Raw genomic sequence first — 15802 nt, 5'->3', positions numbered from 1 at the left:
CACGTGCAGGCAGTAACCATCTCCGATTTTGGAAATTCTTCCGAGACAAAAAAGTTGACGTCATAATATCGTCGATAATGGAAATTGCTTATAGCATTATCTCCGAAACTAGGCAAGCTGTTTGAATTTTGTTTGCGGGAATCAAGCGGGGCATCAGCACAGATAATTATTTATCGCAAACCCGATACATCACAATGACGTCATATTCGTTTTTATGACGTCATCATTAAGAGGACGAGGATCTTAGCTCATTTGAGCTTGTTTTTCTTTTTAAGACGTGACATTTGAAATATAAGGAAAAGCTGGTAAATTAATAATGATAAGATTAAAAACAATCACAAAAGATTGGCCGGTGGTCATGTGCACATGATGCTTTTACATCAAAACTAACGGAGTACCTGCCCGACATGCATACATTTATTTGGGTGGTGTATCGGCAACTGACAGGTCTCTTGAGGCCAAAAAAAAAATATCCAGGGTTACATGAATGAAGCAAAAACATACGTACTGCTTATAATTCAGAATACTTCACTGGAATGGACATCATGGGGACAGGAATGAGCTGTACACTGTAAATGGTGAAGACTTGTAATACCCTCCCCTACCTGGAGGTGACGCTACACGATACACATTTACATAGAGAATTATAGAGAAAACATAGAGAAAGCTTATGCTGTATGGGCTTCATTGATCAAACCTACATTTCCTCTTTCGGTACATGAGAGTATTATACTCTGACTTAGAGGCGTTCTGACCATAATCCCTCAGATGGTAGCTTCGCGCCGCTGGCTGCTCAGCCAGACGCACGCGCCAAGTGTCTGAACACGTGGTTCCTCTCGTACTGAGCGGGGTTGCTGTCCCGGCGACAAAAGCATCAGTAGGGTAAAACTAACCTGTCTCACGACGGTCTAAACCCAGCTCACGTTCCCTGTTAGTGGGTGAACAATCCAACGCTTGGCGAATTCTGCTTCGCAATGATAGGAAGAGCCGACATCGAAGGATCAAAAAGCGACGTGTGTGTGCGTGCATGCGTTCGTGCGTGCGTGTGCATTCTTCTTCTTCTTCTTCTTCTTCTTCTTCTGCTGTGAGGAATATGGTTTTGAACATATTCAGCAACATCACTACGAAACAAAGATCTGGGTCTGTTGAAGTGCAGGAGGGAGTAACATGTAGGAAGTATACAGGTAAGTCGAGAACATCCTGTGTTAGAAATGTTTCTTTCAGACAGCTGATGGCAAGAGATGCAGAGGCAACCTGGGTAGAGAAATGTGAGAAGTTTGTTTGAATTCCTCTGACATTAGACCCACAGAGTGAGAGAGGAAGTTGCAATTGAGACTGGGAAGATTGGAGTATTAAGAAGGGATGGTGGGAGTTGGAGGGGGGTATGGCAGTAGGAAGAACGAACAGGAAGGGGCAGACGAGGGGTGGGAGAGAGGTGACGGAGAGGGTAAAGCGGATATTGCAGGCGTTCAAACCGGATGTAAGCGTTTATACAAACCTGGTCAACACTTCTGCAGCCGAAGTTCCAGCAGTCTCCATCACAGACATGATCATTAGGGGCATGGAAGAGTATTAAAGGCCTGTAAGAAAAGAGCATTGTATTATTTAAATGATGCATAGTATTTGAGGTTTGGTGGTGGTGAGGAATTGCAGAATGAAAATGGTAAGAGAACAAATGGAGTGAGAGTGTCGGTGGGATGGCGTGAAGGAACCAGGAGGGGAGTTGGAAAGGCAAATGGAGAGGAGAATGACAGAGGATTCCGAATTGCTCAATAAGAACATCTCCAATTATAACCTAGAACAAACCTGCAGTATACAAGGCTGGCAGGATGACCTAGACTTGAGGAATGCAGACTCGACTCGAAGCTGTCTAGCCTGGGTTTGAATCCTGACCCAGTTATAAACTGTCATCCTGGTACACCCTGGGGCAGGGTGACTCATTGATGTATGTGCCGTCCCTCGTACAGACGTTAAACCGGTGTCCCATCTGCCGGCATTAGTTGGTGGACGTTAAAGATCCCACGGTGTCCTTCACAAAGTAAAGGTGAACTGGCACCCGAAACAAATTTAAAATTCCTGCTCCAACTACTGCTGGGAAAGCAGTGGCAAACCACCCACTCCAACCCTTGCTAATAAACTGTTTTGGCAGCATTGGCACTCTGTAACAGTATGGTACATGAGACTATGTATACATATACTGTCTGAGAATAACACACATACACACACACGACTAAACTAAGCCATACTCGAAAACTGTAAAACAAGAAGAACCAAATTACACTACAAAAAAACTTTTGATTAGTGTTTCACATTCATGGATGATAAAATGCATGAAATTGTACAAGATCAATCCCCAAGTAATCAATCTAATTGAGAAAACAATGGCGCTTTGGAACACCGCATTGATATTATAGCAGTCAGGAGGAAATATCGAAATACCAGGAGTGAAGATACATCGTGGGATCCTTCAGGGTGACAGCATTTCACCCCTCCTATTTTGCCTAGCTCTAGACCCACTGAGCAACCTCGTTAATGAGCAAGGAGATGGATACACCCTGACATCCAATAAAAGAATGTCCGAAAAGACAGAAAAGGTGCCACTTCTCCTGTACCTAGATGATCTAAAACTCTTCGCACAAAATGACGAAAAACTGGCAGAACAACTAAAATTACTGACATGGTACTCCGACGATAGTCGAATGGATTTTGTCTGAGATAAGAGTGCCAAGTGCACATTCGTACAAGGTGAACCAACAAAAATGGCAAACATAAAAATCGACCGAGATACAACAATACAGGAGCGAGACAATGAAGTATCAAACATTACTGTGAAGTACAAGAGGGACACCAAATGTATATCACAAACAAATGCACAAAACAATTGCCAAAGATGACCTGCGTAGAACGAGGCTGATCCTGAAAACATATCTCGCCCCAAGAAACAATATCAAAGCCATAAACCAATTAGCAATATCAGTATTCCAATACAGCTGCAGAATAATAAAGTGGCCACAAATGAAATCAACAAACTGGATAGCAAAACAAGGAAACTCCTCACCATCCGCAAAATATTCCACAAAAATCGGTGCATCCTGAGAATGTACCTTCCGAGAGGACAGGGAAGTTACGGCCTGATGGAACTCAATCAAGTGCACATAATGATAACTGTAGGACTGACAGAATCCATGAAAAGTTTAACAGACTACCGAACCCAATTTGTATGCCAACATGAACACAGCAAGCCAGAAAAGGTATCCTTAACCTGCCAAGCAAAAAAAAAAATCCAAAAACAGGTGTGAGTATATGTTACACATGAAACCGAAAGAGCAACGAATACAGATTGCAAAAAGTAAAAATATAAAACAAAATATCAACAGATATACACAGACAACTGGGAGAATGATAAAAGAGCAGGAATGTATTAAAAAAAAAAAAAAACAGTTCGACAGACTGGGCAGAGTCAAAGAAGGTTCATTGGAATAACTAAGAAGAGATTGGTTTAACTGGGATGGAGAACAAATCATTATAAATGCTCAAGAGTAAGGTCACTATTTCCCAATGGCTTAAAGAAAATGGCAAGATTGAATAAATCGGACAAGTGTATATTTTACAAGGTAGAAACAGAAAGCACGAGCCAACTGATGTCGGGATGTAAAAGATGAACTCATGTCAGAACAGCTGTACACACAAAGGCACAACAGAGTTTGTGTTTGCAGAGTAATTCATCTATTAGCACACCTGGAAAAATTTCAAAATCACAGTCCCAGAAAACTCATGGAAACATAAACGAAAAACAAAAATTGAGAAGAAGTAAGTAACTCTCACAGACGATCTCATTGTCCAATTGAGTGTGAACATATAAAACAAAGCATTGTGACCAGATACAGTAATTAGGTACAAAAAAAGAAAAGAAGGCATTGCTAATTGAAGTATCACTTTCCAATGATTTTGACCGAAACAATGCAGAAATCAAGAAAATGACCAAGGACACCAAGATCTCAAAGATTAAATCAAAAGATGTTGGAAACTGAAGAACTCACAAAAGTGCCAGTGATATTAATTGGGGCAACAGGAATGACAATGAAGAACTTCATGGTGATATTAAAAACCATCCCCGAGAATATCAATACAAACGAACTTCAGTGGGAACCTGTGCAGGGCTCGGTGACGATCCTTTAAAAATCCCTACTGACTGGAAATTATCCCTACTAATCGGATTGTTTTTGTCAACTATCCAACTCATCCACCAACTTTCGGAAGAATCCATGCACAACTTTTTGAGAGATCATGCTAAATATCGTTTTTGGTCCTATCTTTCAATGACGAAGCAGGATCACTGAAAATTTAAAAGTTTTCAGATCCAGATTCAAATCTTCACCAAAATTGAATCAATTCGTCCTTGCCACACACCCAACCTGTCCATCAAGGTTGGTCCAAATCCATACATACATAGACATATCCTGCTCTATATCGTTTTTGACCCCGATCTCTCAATGGTGAATAATTACTTTAAAATTCTCGTATCTGTATCTGGATTTTCACCAAAATCTAATCAGTTCGTCCTGATTCATCAGTTTTCACAAACCCAACCGTCAGAATCTGTCCATAAAGTTTTGACATATCATGCTCATAGACAAACAGACAGACAAATAAACAGGGGTGAGTGAATATGTAACTTTCGTCTACCTTCGTGGTGAAGGTAACAAGAAAACATCACAGTTTGGTTCATGAATAGTGACCCCACCCACGACCTAACCAAAACAGAGGTGGATATTTCGAGACCTGGGAGGACCCCATTCCATCTGCTGAAACCTGCATATGGAGATAGCACAAACGCACTTACACAACACACATACACACACACACAAACACACATACACATACACACACACACACACACACACACACACACACACAAACACACACACACACACACACACACAAACAAAAAAACAAACACAAACACACACAAACAAAAACCACACACACACAAACACACACAAACAAAAACCACACAAACACACACACACATGCACACAAACACACAAACAAAAACCACACACACAAACACACACACAAACAAAAACCACACACGCGCACACACACACACACACACACACAGACATACACACACACACACACACACACACACACACACACACACACACACAGACATACAGACACACACACATAGACATACAGACACACACACACACAAACACACAACACAAACAAAAAAACACACAAACAAAAACCACACACACACAAACACACACACAAACAAAAACAACACAAACACACACACACACACACACACAAACACACAAACAAAAACCACACACACAAACACACACACACACACAAACAAAAACCACACACGCGCACACACACACACACACACACACACACACAGACATACAGACACACACACACACACACAGACATGCAGACACACACACACAGACATACAGACACACACACACACAAACACACAACACAAACAAAAAAACACACACAAACACACACACACAAACAAAAACCACACACACACACAAACACAAACACACACAAACAAAAACCACACACACACAAACACACACACACGCAAACACACAAACAAACACAAACAAAAACCACACACACAAACAGACACAAACACACACACACAAACACACACAAACACACACACACAAACAAAAACCACACACACACACACAAACACAAACACACACACACAAACAACCACACAAACAAAAACCACACAAACACACACACACACGCACACAAACACACAAACAAAAACCACACACACAAACACACACACACACACAAACAAACCACACACGCGCGCACACACACACACACACACACACACACACACACACACACACACACACACACACACAGACATACAGACACACACACACACACACACACACACACAAACACACAACACAAACAAAAAACACACACAAACACACACACACAAACAAAAACCACACACACACACACAAACACACACAAACAAAAACCACACACACAAACACACACACACACGCAAACACAGAAACAAACACAAACAAAAACCACACACACAAACAAACACAAACACGCACACACACACAAACACACAAACAAAAACCACCCGCGCACACAAACACACACACACACACACACACAAACACACAAACACACAAACACACAAACACACAAACACACAAACACACAAACACACAAACACACAAACACACAAACACACAAACACACAAACACACGCGCACACGCGCACACGCGCACACGCGCACACAGACACAGACACAGACACAGACACAGACACAGACACAGACACAGACACAGACACAGACACAGACACAGACACAGACACAGACACAGACACAGACACAGACACAGACACACACACAGACACACACACACACACACACACCCCTACCTGTGAAACACCAGGTTGACAGTTTATAGAGAGCGTGTCGTCCCCTTAATGGTGTAAATTTAAAAAACACAAACTCAGCCGCCGAGATCAACAATGTCAAAATAACGTAATTACACAACGTCGTGAAAATGTTCCTATTTTACATTTCTACCAAATCGCTGTGTCCTTGTGGAATGTTTCCGCAACATTGTTACAACGTTATTGTTGATATCATTATTTATATCTAAACTACAACTCTAAATACCTTGTGTTTGCTGGAAAACGTTTCAGTCATGTGGAACTGAAGTAACAACACTTCCCGACAAATGTTGCAAACTTCCCCGCCCCTCTTGCTAATCCCCGCCCCTCTTGCTAATCCCCGCCCCTCTTGCTAATCCCCGCCCCTCTTGCTAATCCCCGCCCCTCTTGCTATTCCCCGCCCCTCTTGCTAATCCCCGCCCCTCTTGCTAATCCCCGCCCCTCTTGCTAATCCCCGCCCCTCTTGCTATTCCCCGCCCCTCTTGCTAATCCCCGCCCCTCTTGCTAATCCCCGCCCCTCTTGCTATTCCCCGCCCCTCTTGCTATTCCCCGCCCCCGGCGTGCTCTTTCTCACCACTGTCTCGGTGCTTGACTCCGCCTTTTTGTTGTCAATCTCCACCTTTCTCCGTCCCACCTTGTCCCACCCAAACGGAAACTTTCCCACTCGCTTGGCCGTTCGTTCTGCCGGTTCTTCTTCCAACCCTCGAACATGCAGCCTGAAAGTTGTTACTTACATCCAAACATCGTGAGCCAGGTGGCCCCGACACACCATGGAGCCTGGCAACGTTCACCCTCGGACATCTTCCGAGCTGTCAGGACCGGGTGAGAGTTTGAGTGTCTTTCGACGTGTTTCCCACCGGCACACGCTATTGGTTATCATTATGGTTATCATTATGGTTATCATTATGGGTATTATTAGATTCTTTATCTCCACCGATTGATTTAACAGTTTGAACAAGCTGTCTATATCCGTGCTAGTACGGTTGTGACCTCCTTGTGAGCACATTGTTCATTGGTATTCCAATGCTCTTCCCATGTTGTGTCAAAAGGTTCAAATCCAGCTGAAAGCAGCAGTAGGAAGGATTTGGATGATAAACTGCTGGAAGTGTTGATTGCATCGTCTTTTCCAGAGAAATATCACAATTTGACTGTCATAACTAAAATCAGGGTGGTGGGGTGGTGGCCCATTAGGGTGGTAGGGATGGGGCCCTTTAGGGTGGTAGGGATGGGGCCCTTTAGGGTGGTAGGGATGGGGCCCTTTAGGGTGGTGGGGAGGGGCCCTTTAGGGTGGTGGGGAGGGGGCCCTTTAGGGTGGTGGGGTGGTGGCCCTTTAGGGTGGTGGGGTGGTGGCCCATTAGGGTGGTGGGGAGGGGCCCTTTAGGGTGGTGGGGTGGTGGCCCATTAGGGTGGTGGGGATGGGGACCTTTAGGGTGGTGGGGAGGGGCCCTTTAGGGTGGTGGGGTGGTGGCCCATTAGGGTGGTGGTGAGGGGGCCCTTTAGGGTGGTGGGGTGGTGGCCCATTAGGGTGGTGGGGTGGTGGCCCATTAGGGTGGTGGGGAGGGGGCCCTTTAGGGTGGTGGGGTAAGTGGCCCATTAGTAAGCTTCACAGAGTTGGTCATCTGCCTTCCCCAGCTGCTGGACTTGGTCCATATGTATTGTGCCAGTTGGTACATCCTAACATGTGCTTGACCATCAATGTCCCTCAAGGCAACCAACTAATGGTGGATTATAACATGCTCCTTGGACAAGGCAACTCCATCCAAAATCCTGAACCTTTTAATTTATCTATTTATTGAAACATTTACCAGACCATGTGGTGTGATGGTGAGAGTGTTCACTCTGGGTCTGGGAGGTCGATAGTTCGAACCCTGTCTGCATGAGCTGCTTCTTTGCTTGATGCCCAGCATTTAAAATGATGGAGCATGGCCAAACAACCATAGGTTGGTAATAATAGCGCAGACTTTGAGCCTAATGGCTTCCTGCCTTTTAAGGGAACTCGTGTTATTATCCCCACACTTCAAAAAAAACTGGAGGGGGGTATTGTAATCGGGTCTGTCCGTCGCACCATGGAGGGGGGTATTGTAACGAGTCTGTCTGTCTGTCCGTCTCACCATGGAGGGGGGTATTGTAACTGGTCTGTCTGTCTGTCGCACCATGGAGGGGGGTATTGTAACTGGTCTGTCCGTAGCACCATAGAGGAGAGTATCGTAACTGGTCTGTCTGTCTGTCCGTTGCACCATGGAAGGGAGTATTGTAACTGGTCTGTCTGTCTGTCCGTCGCACCATGGAGGGGAGTATCGTAACTGGTCTGTCTGTCTGTCCGTTGCACCATGGAGGGGGGTATTGTAACTGGTCTGTCTGTCTGTTCATCACACCATGAAGGGGAGTATCGTAACTGGTCTGTCTGTCTGTCCGTTGCACCATGGAGGGGGATATTGTAACTGGTCTGTCTGTCTGTCCGTTGCACCATGGAGGGGGGTATTGTAATCGGGTCTGTCTGTCTATCTGTCCGTCGCACTATGGAGGGGAGTATTGTAATCTAGTCTGTCTGTCACACCATGGAGGAGGGTATTGTAATCGGGTCTGTCTGTCTATCTGTCCGTCACACGATCTCCTCCTAAACGGTTGTGCAGAAATTCACCAAACCTGGTAGTTATGATCAACACATGGCAAGCAGGTCCGAGAGCAGCATCATTTTTGGCTCTGCCCCCTGGTGCCCCCAGGATGGGGTCAAAGGGTCAAATACCAAAAAATACAATTACAGGCACATTTAAAACCTTCTTCAATGAAACTCCGTGTATGCAATCAACATTGGAGGACCCGTAATATATTGTCGTGAGGGTGGCCGGCCCAAGTTAACCCCCCAACCCAATTTGTGGTACCGGGCGGCTTACACCGCTAACCTCCCGGGATGGCCAAGCGGTTCCTTATTAATGAGGAGGTGGACACGATGATCAATGGAGATTTAAACACGTGCTCGAAGGGCATGGTGGAGGGTAATGGCGGACGGGCGGAGGAGTGCAGCACAGGAGCACTGCACCAAGACAGCACAAGGGGGTTTATCCGTGAACCCCACTACAAATGGATGAATACAATTTCATAAAAGGAACACATTTAATGAACATACACAAATATTTACAAAGACAATAATTCAACAGGTAATAATGATAATAATAAATAAATAAATCCTCCAGTCGAGGCCTCGCGCACAGACACAAATACAGACAAAGGGTGACACAAAATGAAAAGAACCCCCCCTTTTTTTAAGTATAGTGGTACTTAGTGGCCCAGAGTTGTCTTTAAATGATGATGATGATGATGACCTTTAAATGATGATGATGATGATGATGATGATGACCTTTAAATGATGATGATGATGATGATGACCTTTAAATGATGATGATGATGACATTTAAATGAGATCAAAGGGAACAGTGAGTTGACATCTAATGTCATATCGAAGACATATCCATCGACACATTCATGTCAAATTCTACTTTCTAGCTTCCTATCATTTTAAAATGTCTTTTCAATCAATTTTATGAAACAGATATATGTAATGTTTAAATTTCAGGAAACAATTATAAATTTAATGTTAAATATAAGTGTATTGTACATAAGTAATGTGATGATTGATGGTTATTCCTCTCTTTACGAAGTCTCATTTAATTGCTTCAACAGGTCATATTCAAACGAAGTGACTTGATTTTGTACCAAGCTATGACACACTTTGTTTGTTGAATTTGCAAATGATGTTCTCATTCCAGTGACCTTCCCCTCTGCAAGTCCATTGTGGAGCAACACGGTCCTTCAGTCCTCTTGTCTCGTGATGTTGATGGCCACACTCCAGCACATTGGGCTGCGCTCGCTGGGTGTGTTGCTATACTACGATACTTTTCCTCAACCGGGGCTCTCTGCAGAAATGTAAAGGCCGACCGCACGGCCGTCGTAAACACCGTGAGCCTCATGAGCCCGGGTGCTTACCCCATCCACTGGGCGGCTGTCGGCGGTCACATTGCAGCCTGCAAGGCTCTGCTGGACGCTGGAGTGCCTGGCACGGTGGCCGATTCCCTTGGATGCACACCGCTCGTGATAGCTGCGCAGAACGGTCACACTGCCCTGGCCTGCTACCTACTGCATTTTTGCGCTGCAGAGGCACAGGCGTGTGATGAAGCTGGAGACAACGCTCTTCACTGGGCTGCATTCAAAGGTGTGTCATTACAGCAGGTTACCTGTGTTGCTCTTCTTTCATTATTGGTCATCATGAGTGATTTTTGATTTGATTAAACCAAAGTTAATATGGGGTATGTACCTGATTGTGGTTTCACATTTTCTTCCACAAGAAATAAACAAAAGACCCATCACATGTCTGAATGTGTATTCACATGACATTGGTACATGGGGAAACTGTGAAGGAGAAAATCAATTTAGGAAATAAATGTTTGCTCCATAAAGTATTTGATTTTGCGTTTTTTCAGGGGCAGTGCAATGTTCAAGAAATGGCGTGTTTGATGTGTTGTGGGCAGGAAAGAGGGAGGGACTCGGCAAAAACAGCAACCCTAAAATGGGAAGGAAAGGGTGGTGGTGAAGCAATTGGTCAAATGTTTGTGGTGGTGGGGAGGAGGAAGGGGGCAGGGAGCAGGGGTGGAACAGATATAGGATGTACTTGCACATGACGTGTTCTTATTTCGAGTTTCAAAACCAGATAATAATGGGACATTTTTTGTATTTAGGCTTTCGCTTTGGTGAGGAATAAGAAAAAAAAAGAGTAATAGTTGTGAATCCGATTCATATCTGTGTCTGTGGGCAAGATGAATGGTGCAAGTGGGTGTTTTTTTGTAGACTGCCCCTTGTTACAAAATGTGATATGTACGAGTAAGCTCTGGTTAAGAAACTCGTGTATTAGAGTTAAATATATAAAATAGGGAGTGCAAGTGTACGTGTATGTGGTGATGTTGGAAACAGAAGCATCATGGGGAAACCGAGGAGCTTGTGTTTTTTGTCCATACTGTTGGACCTCGCTATTCATGAGGGATACGTTCCTGGAAAATGCCATAAATGGTGAATCTGCGAATAGCGGGGCATTGCTTCAATGGAAAAAGGAGGGATAGGTTCCTGTAAAATGCCATAAATGGTGAATCTGCGAATAGCGGGGCATTGCTTCAATGGAAAAAGGGGGGATAGGTTCCTGGAGAATGCCATAAATGGTGAATATGTGAATAGCGGGGCATTGCTTCAATGGAAAAAGGGGGGATAGGTTCCCGGTGGTTTGTGATTCATGAGGGAAAATCAAAAATCCTGTGAATACGACTGCAAAAAACCATGTAAATGCGAAGCACAGGGCTGTGAATGTCAAAGCCGGTTGCATTTTATAAACCGCGAATAACGAATCCACGAATCGCGGGGTCCGACAGTACTGTATTAAACTTTAAGTTCTGCATCATTTGTTGATTTAATTAGGCCATTCTGTCTCTTCCAGATCACTGGCTGAGTGTGCAGCTGTGCCACTGATCCAGTGCCCTCTGTAGGTTAGAGCAGGAATTTGGAATGTTTCTGGTGGTGGCGTTAACTCACCTCCTCTTCAGGAAGGACACCGTGAGATCTTTAACATTTATCAACTGATGCTTCCATTCACTGTATCAGCAAATGAGGTTGCTAAATCCAGATGAACAAATGTGTCGCGTGATATCTTATGTAATATTTATTTTGATGAAAACACACTTTTACGCACCAAAATAGCTTGATCAATCTCAAAGCCAGATGATGGCAGTTGAACGCGTAAATGGGTAGTTTGCCCTGGCTGCCAAAACGTTGTGTATTTATTGCAATAAAAAGGTTAGAAAACTATTTTAAAGTCAGTTACATATTGTATACTTGCTAGGATACCTGTTCGTCGAACAAAAACAGTTAGAGGGTATTGAAGCCAGCTTTTGTTGCAAAACTGCACCACACCATAATGTTCATAACTCGTGGAAATCTGTGGCTTTACCATGGAGAGTTTAATTAAGGTTTCTGTTGCCACTGCTCAGATATCTATTTATTGTGCTTGAGGTCCGTCACAGAGCGAGATGTCTCAATATGGAGCTCTGTTCTAATCATAGTACATAGGTTGTCAGCAGTATTCATTGTTTCATAAAATCTAATAATGCTGGCTTATGCTCCAGCCCAAGGGTAGCAGGTGGGACGGTTGGGGAATAGGGGCTGTGATGTTTCCAGAGTTCGGGCAGCAGCACTCCACTTCCGGTTGCCTTGAAGTCGCCTTTCACGCTGCTCAAATGTGTCTTCCTGCCTAGAAGCAGCCACACATTGTGCAGATGATGTTGATCTGGATAAGCTTTTTTTTCTTTTTACCATTGTTTAAAGTATGGCATGAAGATCGAAGGAAAGAGATTCTTACCTTAGTAGGAACAGCCGTGCAAGATTGGGAGGGTCAGAGGTGGGGAGCATGAACACGGAGAGTGTTGTGATAAAATTTGCATTTGTAATTAACTGCTTTCCTTCTAAGTTCAACATGACTGTTCTGATCACCCTCCACCAAAAAGCGAGACTTAAAAATAAAGTTCCGTCACCAAATATTTTCTTGAATAAAAATCTCCGATTGTTCGCACCACCAGCGATCACACGAGGACACCGAAGTTGAGGCTGCAGAGCTTCTGCACAACATACATGGAGGTGCAGAGGTGGACTGGTCGAGGGGAAATGGGCGCTCCTGGAAAAAAAACCCAGGTAGTGTATAAGGATGAATTTCGCTCAAGGTCTGAAGGCCAAAAGTCCGAGGCCTATATGTGCGAGGGCTTTCTGAATGGCCGTGAAAGCCACCATATCTATATAAATATGGGCTCTTGTTTGCTTTACAATGAAGGGAATACAGGGAAGGCATAGCGATTGCGAATACAGTGTAACACTTACCAAGGCAGATGGCTTTGCGTTATCGTACAACCAAAATGGCGAACGTATTATTAAGTTAGGTTATAATTGTGGGTGGAGTCGCGCCAGCTGTCCAGCCAATGGGTGGAAGACACATCTCAGTTAATTAGGTATGCTGGCCTTCACCTGTGTTATGTGTCACATGATAGCTGTCAGCCAATCAGATTGTATATAAATGAAATACAGGGGAAAATGGCCTTTAAGGACTGAGGTGGTGGATGAAAATACCCTTAAGAATACTTAAGAATCCGGGCCTGATTTGGTCTGTGTGCCAAATGTGGTAGTTGTCGGCCCAGCGGTCTTTGCAAAAAAAAACACGAACATACATTCAGACAGACGATAATTTATATTTCTTAGATATTATAATACGCTAAGGGGTCGACTTTGTTTGCAGCTGACTATGCTCATTTCTGTGGCATCATAGGCTTCATGGCAACTTTTTCTTTTTAATATCCCCCAACTTGCTTCGGAGGGTTTTTAAAGCAAAAGCTGTCAGTTTCACCTGGCAAGTGTCACTGGCTTGTTCCTACAGTGTAATCATTTTTGTTGTTGTTGTTGTTGTTGTGTTGTTGTGTTGTTGTGTTGTTGTTCCAGCTGTGTAGTCATCATGCAGCGTACATACAGAAAGCTACTGCCCATACTTTTAGTTACTGTACTATATATCTATGTATAGAGTAATTTTACTTTGCTAAGCAATGAGGAGGGGAGTTTCAAAGGCAATAAGTGTATTCAAAAAGCCTGGTGTTGGCTTACCGGTTAAGACAGCCGGCTTAAGACCTTAGGCCTTAGGGCATGGAGTTTGAGACCCTGTGGTGCCGTTAAATAACTCCAGGTGGGGTTGACAGCCTGTCATCCTTCCAAGGTCGGCACAATGGGTACCAGCTTACTGGGAACGGGGAATTGCATCAGCGGCACAGCCGCGTTTCCAGCAATGATGCAACCAGCAGCTGCAGGCTATAAATCAAATAATAATAATACTAATACTAGTGTATTACCATAAAATGCAAGATGTTTATTATTTATTAATGTTTTTGTGTTTCTTGACACGTTATTCAAGTTATATACAATACCGTTTTGCAGACCTCCACTGAGTGTCCCTGCTGTATCCTCAATATCCTAATGTTTTGATTGTATGAGTTATAAACAGCAAGATTATATCCAAGCTCCCTTCCTAAACTTGAAGTATACCCGTTAGTGTCTCATTGTATTGTTTCTTGCCTTCTGAACGAATGTCCTTATTTTTATTTTTCCCTGAATCTCACAAAATTGGATGTTTCCTTTCTTGTTTCTTTCACTCCATTTTTGTTTTCTTGGCCAGCTTTGTTGTTGTCTGTGAGAGAGATGTAACCACCAATTGCTTGCTAACCATGGTATCGGTCAGCTTACAGGTTTAAGGGGCTTTATTTGGGGTTTTTTGGGGGCAATGCTAATCCCCCCCCTCTCTCACCCCCTTACCATTTAAAATGGGAATCGATCAATCCGTGGACGTATTTCTAGTTTCCTTGCGGTAATTAGCATGTGTGACATATAGATTCACGCCTCAGTCACCATTGTAGTTAAGAGCTAACCAGTTTAGATTGAAATATGCAATCAATTAATATTGTTACAGTTGTGGGGGTAGATTGAGGAATTTCAGAGCAAAGTTTGGATTGTATCGAGTTGCTTGGTTCGGGGACGTGTAGGAGACTTCTCGATGTAAACTAAGTAGGGAAACTGTGAGCTTAAGTGTTACTTGTCACCACACGGGGGGTGGTGCTGTGTTACTTAGGGATTAAGGCCAATTGCCCCCTGTATGTAATTTCCCCCTGTGACCGAAGTTTTTGTATTTACAAGCCAGCAATGAAAGAATTACGTTTTTATAACAAGAACCATAATAACAAGCGAAATGTGCCGAGCAGGCAGAAGCCCTGCCTTCCCGGTTTTCGTGCCAACAAGCCACGCCCGGAGGTGCTGATGAATGGGTGTGACGTCAGAGAGCAGGTGGTAGAAGGGTGAGGTTAGAAGAGCAGATAGTTGTGAGAGGAACGTGACTGGGACGGAGGATCTCGCTTTGCTCTCCTTTCGGCATGACAAAATGATGGCACAATTCTCATATTCGTGCTGAGGCGAATTTGCTCATGTGGTGAAGCAAGACGCTGGCCATTGACTCTTGTCTGGTCGCGAGAGACCAACCTCGAAGCCTCGTGTATGTCACCGAAGGGAGCGGCGCCATTCTGCGGAGAGCAGCTGTGTCGGTAAGCGCGATCAACGAAGAGGCTGCACGGCGGTTCCTGAGACCTGGCGTTGAATACCGCCTCACGAATTTCCTCACGTATATTTTCCCGCCCAGAGAGCGGCTCGGCGCCATTCTGGGGCACGTCTTCCCATGCAGGATGAAGCGCATCGACCCCAAAGTTCAATAGAGAC

At 44.1% G+C, this 15802-nt stretch overlaps 1 protein-coding gene and 1 long non-coding RNA gene across 4 annotated transcripts in view; one reads left to right on the top strand and one right to left on the bottom strand.

Moving 5' to 3' along the window:
• Window positions 1–402: 402 nt before the first annotated feature.
• Window positions 403–6812, bottom strand: LOC147021530 (uncharacterized). Its single transcript, XR_015060829.1, has 3 exons — window positions 6696–6812; window positions 1499–1580; window positions 403–1254 (listed from the first exon to the last, which is right to left on the bottom strand). It is a non-coding gene; the product is annotated as an uncharacterized LOC147021530 (long non-coding RNA).
• Window positions 6813–7069: 257 nt separating this feature from the next.
• The window catches only part of LOC147021529 (uncharacterized), a 29494-nt gene continuing 20761 nt past the window's right edge, over window positions 7070–15802 (top strand). Inside the window, exons 1-2 of one of the 3 annotated variants that reach the window (XM_085891550.1) lie at window positions 7070–7291; window positions 10237–10679. In XM_085891550.1, the coding sequence (XP_085747676.1) occupies window positions 7179–7291; window positions 10237–10679 (556 nt within the window). In that variant the 5' untranslated portion in view covers window positions 7070–7178. The remainder of the gene's footprint in view (window positions 7292–10236; window positions 10680–15802) is intronic. The other 2 variants (XM_085891549.1, XM_085891548.1) reach the window with 2 other exon arrangements.

The sequence above is a fragment of the Eptatretus burgeri genome, chromosome 8, assembly GCF_056783735.1.
Source record: "Eptatretus burgeri isolate ZD-2024b chromosome 8, Ebu_testis_v1, whole genome shotgun sequence".
Lineage (NCBI taxonomy): Eukaryota > Metazoa > Chordata > Myxini > Myxiniformes > Myxinidae > Eptatretus > Eptatretus burgeri.
This window is presented reverse-complemented; position numbering and strand designations above follow the sequence as displayed.